Below are 5,865 nucleotides of genomic sequence, written 5' to 3' on the forward strand. Positions count from 1 at the left end.
GAGAGTCGCCGAGCCGCCAGGAAGGCGCCAACCTGCAGCCCCCGCCCCTCGGTCCAGCAGACAGCGGGCATGCGCTGGCGAATGTCAGTAGGGTCTATACCGGGACTGGCCCCTCCCCCCCCTCGCACCGCCGCCGTCGCCTCGCTGCGGACCACCCCCCCCGCCGCCCCAGGCCCCCTGCTGCGTGGTATAGTACCCGCCGCCGCCGCCCATCATCATCATGTTGCCGCCCCATGAAGGCCCCGGCTGCATCATGTACCCAATCTGAGCACCAAAGGGGGGGGGTAGTTCACCGGGTGGGGGGTTGGCCTGATCGACCCATCGAGGGTGTCATGGAAGATGAGACCGAGGCCGTTCCGCTTGAGCAATAGCAGGGAGCGCGTCTCGCTCGGGAAAACCCGCCAGCATCTGAAACACACGGGCGCCACGAAGCCGTGCCTCCCCCCTTCCGATGCACCTGTCCGTCGGCCAGTTGCACGGGGACGAGGGGTACCATGCCCCCCTGCCCCGCGCCCATGCCCATGTCCGCATAGCCTGCCGCCCCGTAGCGCCCGCCGCCGCCGCCCCGCCCCCGGCCCCGGGCGCTGCCAGGCTCGCTGCGGCCGTAGCGCACGGTGACGTGCTCGCCCGCCACCTCCACCTCGTCGCCGGCCTCCACCGCAGCGGTCGCGGCCTCGCGCTCCGCAAAGGTCACGAAGCCGAACTTGGAGGCGGGTTCGCCGTCGCGGGGGCGGGGTACATGCACTCGGTCCACAGCGCCGAAGCGCGCAAAGGCCTCCCGCAGCGCGTCCTCCCCCGCGCCGGCGGGCAGCCCGCCGACGAAGACGTTGCGCGAGGGGGCGGGCTTTGCCGCGGCGCTGCGGTCGGCCCCTGGCCCCCGCGCCGACGGCTCTGCAAAGTCCACGGTGACGCCGCGTCCGCCGACGCGGAAGTCGGGGGCGGAGAGCACGGCACGCGCGGCCTTGGCCGCCGCCGCGTTGTACATGTCGAGGAAGGCGAAGCCGCGGTTGGACTCCGGGTTCTCGCGGCTCATCATCAGCTCCACGCCCTCCAGCCCGCGCAGCGCCGGCTCCAGCACGGCGCGCAGCTCCGCCTGGGTCAGGGAGTTGGGAAGGCCGCCCAGGAACAGGCGGTGCTTGCTCTGGCTGGGCTGCACCCGCACCTGGGGGGTGTATTGTATTGGAGGGAGGTGGGGGGGAGGAGCTGGGTGTGGGCGGTTCGGGAGAGGCCCCATCCAGCAATCAAACTCGGGTGCAGGCGGCGGCAGTCGCGCCCCCCGACCTGGGTCCAGGGCTGCCACGCTGGCCACCCTCGCAAGCTCATTATATTCCCAACCCCGCCCCTTCCATCAGACAACAACCACTGAAACTCATAATCCCCGCAAAACCCCTGTTCACCTTGAACCCGGGGTGGTCCGGCAGCTCCGTGCTGTGGAGCTGGGCCAGGGCGGCGGTGGCTGCGTCGCGTGTTGTAAACACAACGAATCCATACCCTCGGTTCTGGGTAGGGTCCGTCACGTCTGGGACCAAGGTGACGCTGTGTACCTGGATTGGAGACCGTGTGGGGGAGAGGAGGGTCGAAGGGCGTGGGGCTGGGAGGGGCAGCGGGGAGGAGTGAGCGTGGGTTTGGCGTGTCGGTATCGCTGGTCTCCCCACATCGGAGCATTGGCGTGCGGTATCGCATGGCCATCAACTCGGGAACACGGCGAGCAGCAGGCTGCATGGAGTGCTGGGGCGCCGAGTCCAAACCTCCTCCCTGAGATCCCTCGCTGACGAGATCATGCAGGCCCCCTCTCACAAGCGCGCCCCTGCCTGCATCTGTTGGAGTTTATGCTCGGTGAGAAGAACATACCCACCTCAGCGCTAGCACCCACCTCTCCGATCTTGCTGGCCCAGTCCCGTATCTGATCCGACGTGGCCGTGCGGGGCACGCCCCCAACAAAGACATCGGCGCCGTGGGGTGGCAGGGAGAGGGGATCGCCCTCATCGGGTTGCGCAGCAGTGGGAGCCGCACTCGGCTCCTCCGCAGCCCCCGATGCCGGCTCCTTGGCGGGTTCAGAGGTCTCGGGGGCGTCGTCGTACATGGTTTCAACCTACGGAGCATATCAATCGGCGGTTGCGGGGGAGCAGGAGCGAGGGATAGGGGGATGGGCGATGGGAAGGCAGTCGACAAAGGAGAACGAACCTCGGGATCGGCCGGCTCGGTCATGATGGTCAGGCGCGGCACAGATTACCATCCCCCGGTGGGAGTGCGGGAAGTGCAGCACCTGGCTCAGGAATGTGCGTCTTGCGGGGCCCCCCATGATGAATCGCGCTTCCCCGCTTTCCTCTTGGGGTTTCGTTTTGGCGAAGCAACAGCTGCGCTCCTGTCGCCTCGCTTGCGAGAACCCCTTCACGCCTTGCTGCCTCCGTCGGAAGCCCACCTTTAAGCCATTCATCCACTCGTTACTGCCGGCCTCGCTAGTTGTGGCCTGATAGTCGAGAAATCCGAGCTTCACCCCACCCAGAGGCAGGTGCCTCGGAGGCTCAATCCGGGATTGGCAGACTCGCTGAGGCCATGACATCCGGCCTGGACCTTCCCGACTGGAACCAGGGCTTGACAACCTCCTGGGACCCCGAAGTCCCTGCTGGGGTGAGGCAGGGAGGGGAGGGGGGTATTGAGGCGACACTCAGCAAACCAACCTACTCCCATGCATGGCTGGTGCTGTCTTGTTCCCTGCATCCCTGCTCATTCCAGGCACCCTGATGTGTCTCTTGCAGATCACAGCGACCAACCTCCACCAGAGTGTGGGCCGCGTCCCGGCAGCGTCGGGTGGGTGCATGATTTCAAGCAGGACGACCCTCCAGTGGGGCTGGGGAGTCCGAGGTCATCGAGCGCGTGCATCGCTTCACCGCCTGCACACCCCGCACCCCCTTTGCCCTGGCTAAGAAAAGCAGTCTGCACCCTCTTGTGACATGCAGGGGCCCAGGCAGGGAGCCATGCCCCCTCGGCCGCCCTGATCTCCAGGCACCACGACCCCCATGCGCTCAAAGCACAGGGCCTGGCGGTGCTGCCCAACGCCACCCAGGCCGCTTACTGGACGGAGCGGGCGGCTAAGCACGTCGAGGCAGGACACACACAGGTGGGCGGGCCACAGACAGGAGCCATTGGGGCGGGTGTGCTAGGGCTGGCATGAGCGAAGCCGTGTGATGCATCCTCATGCAAGTATCTTCTGCAACGATGCCTCACCCTCCTTCCTCGACTCCTCTCCGGACACCCAGGCCGCCATGGAGGCGCTGCAGGAAGGGAGGGCCCGCGATGCCAGGCCTGCCTCGGCCATCGATGCCGCCCTGGGGCAGCTCAAGGGCGCCGTTCCACACCCAGGTGGGGGTGGCGCGGCACAGGGCTTTGTCCAAGCCCTGGTGTCAGGAGGTGCCGGGTGCCCATGTGGTGTAAGCACGACAACAACCCTGGTTCCCACGTTCACCCTCACCTCACAACCTCCAGGCTCCCCCGCCGCCGCGCGCCGCGGCGCCACCCCCCTCCGCTCCGGGCTGAAGGGCCGGGCGGTGAGACTGGCAGGGTCCAGGCCCCTCAGCCCGCACAACCCCCCCGCCCAGCCCCGCCCCACCACCGGCTTCGAGGACGTGCTCAAGCGCCTGGCCTTTGCCTCGGCCTCGGTGCGCAAGCCCGGCGCCGGGTCGCGGCTGTGCGTGGCCGGCGCCTCGGGGGACGGCGCCGGGAGCGGTGCTGGCGGCGAGGTCGTACGTGACCCAGCCGCCAAGCAGCTGTGCTTCGGCGCCACCCCTCCCCCGGCAGGAAGCCAGGACCTCGGCGGCGCACCCTCCCCCACCCACCCTGCGGCGGCCAGCGGGAGGAGGGTGCGCTTCTTCAGCCCGGCCTCCGAGACGGGGACCGGCGGCGGCACCCCCTCCTCCCTGGCGCCCAGCCGCTTCAGCCGGCGCTCCTCCACGGGCCCCAGTGAGGCGGGGAGCACGCCCTTCCACCGCCTGGTCAGCAAGTATGGGCCTGTCCCCGAGGATGAGGAGGGCAGCCTGGGCACCGACGACTGGCCAGGCAAGCGCACGGTGTGGGGGGGGGTCCGGTGGTGAGGTTCAGCGATCTAGTGCATGTCTGAGGCCGCGGCTCGAGCGGGAAGAGGGGCCTCGTCCTGAGCAGGAGTACCGCTCCCTCGACCTCAACCTTCCCCCCTCGCTCCATGCACCCCACGGCGCGACACCCGACCTCACCCCACCGACCCTGCGCAGAGGGCGCGGATCCCCTGGACAGCCCCTCCTGGGAGCGGCTCTCCACCGGCTCCACCTCCGACAGCATCCAGGTGCTGACGGGGCGGTACCGCGGCGGCCGCGCCGGGGACGCGGCGGGGCCGGCGCCCTCGGCCGCCGGCTGGCGGGCCAACGGCGCGTTCGGCCTGACGCCCTCGCCCCCGCCCGCGCCCGAGCCGGGGCGGGACGCAGGCACTCCCGCCGTACTGCTCACGGGCGAGGCGGGGCGCGCAGGCAGGTGCCGTGGCGAGGGCGTGGCAGGGCCAAGCGACGCGCACTCGGCCGGACTGGTTGCAACCGAACGCGCCGGCCCCTCGGACGGCCCCGCCTCCTCCGACCGTATCGCCCCCTCCCACCGCCTCGCCCCCGCCTCCGACCTCGCCTCCCCCCCCCGCCGGCCGTGGGAGGGGCGGGGCCCCGCAGCCTCGCCCACACCCAGCCTGCGCTCCTGGCCGCTGGAGGCCCTGTCGCCGGACGCGTGGCGCTTCTGCGGCGGCGGGCCGGAGGAGGAGGAAAGGGTGTCGGACGGCGTGGAGCGAGACGGGCAGGGCGTGCCCACCTCCACGCCCGCCACCGTCACGATCTTCCGGGGCGCGCCGCCGCGGCGCGGCGGCGCGGCCTCCGCCAGCCCCGACGGCGCCGGCGTCGCGGCCGACCTGTTTGGCGCGGGGGGGGGCTGGACGCCCTCCCCGACAGGCGCAGCAGAGGCCCCACAGACAGCGCCCCCAGGTTCCGGTACAGCGAGGAGCCAGGGATCTGCGGCGGTCAGCGCAGACCCAGACGCCACGTCCCACCACCACCAGGCGTCCTCGGCGCCGCCCCTCCCCACACTGGAAACCCTGCGCCCCGGCCGAGGCACCCCCGGGCTCGGGGGCCCTGCGCGCCGCGTGGCCGCCGCCGCCGCCGAGGACGCGCGTGCACCGGAGGGGGGTCCGCGGGGCCTGCAGGCCGGCCGCCGGGAGCTGTCGGCGCTGCTGGCGGACCTGAGGCTGGAGGGCGGGGCAGCGGCCGCCACCCGGCCGCTGCTGGGGACGCTGCCCCTGCTGACCCCGGTCAGGGCCAGCGCCGCGGTGCAGGGCGCCACCGGCCAGAGGATGGTGCGTGCTGACGAGGACTGTTGATTCTGGGGTGAGGGACCAGTGCTGGGACCCGCCCTGGCCGTGTCGATACTTGACCCTCTGAGCCGGGGCCTGCACATTTTCGGGGCCCCAGCTGGCCCATGAACTTGTGCGCGGATTCCACCCCCAGCTGGCATCCAGCATGGCTGCGAACCCGTCCCTCTGCCATCCCCACCAATACCCTCCCTACACCCCCAGGCTGCCACCCCCGTGCGGAGATCTGCCAGGAAGCTACGGGACAGCGACCCGAGCACGGCCTCGGCGGCCGCGCTCGCCGCCACAGACTATGCGTACGGTGAGGGCGTCGACTCCCCACATGCTGAGCGCCTGGCGCGCCTGATAGTGAGCGTTGCACCTGTCGACCATGCCTCTGGTCAGGGATTCGGATTCCACACCCTCACGTCCCCACCTCCGAATCCCAACGCACGTCCCAAACCCTACTGCTCCCCCTCGAGCGGCGAGGATGCCACCGGCCGGCCGGC

The 5,865-nt window shown here is 70.7% G+C and overlaps 1 protein-coding gene across 1 annotated transcript; it reads right to left on the minus strand.

Annotated features, from left to right (window-relative positions):
* Positions 1-84: 84 nt before the first annotated feature.
* F751_3585 (Heterogeneous nuclear ribonucleoprotein Q) lies at positions 85-2,083 on the minus strand (the record flags this gene model as incomplete). The annotated part of the gene is made up of 4 exons (XM_011403498.1): positions 85-264; positions 614-1,162; positions 1,398-1,544; positions 1,874-2,083. The coding sequence occupies 4 exons, from the start codon at positions 2,081-2,083 to the stop codon at positions 85-87; spliced, it is 1,086 nt and encodes a 361-aa protein (XP_011401800.1).
* Positions 2,084-5,865: the final 3,782 nt, after the last annotated feature.

The sequence above is a fragment of the Auxenochlorella protothecoides genome (genome assembly GCF_000733215.1).
Source record: "Auxenochlorella protothecoides strain 0710 unplaced genomic scaffold scaffold37, whole genome shotgun sequence".
NCBI lineage: Eukaryota > Viridiplantae > Chlorophyta > Trebouxiophyceae > Chlorellales > Chlorellaceae > Auxenochlorella > Auxenochlorella protothecoides.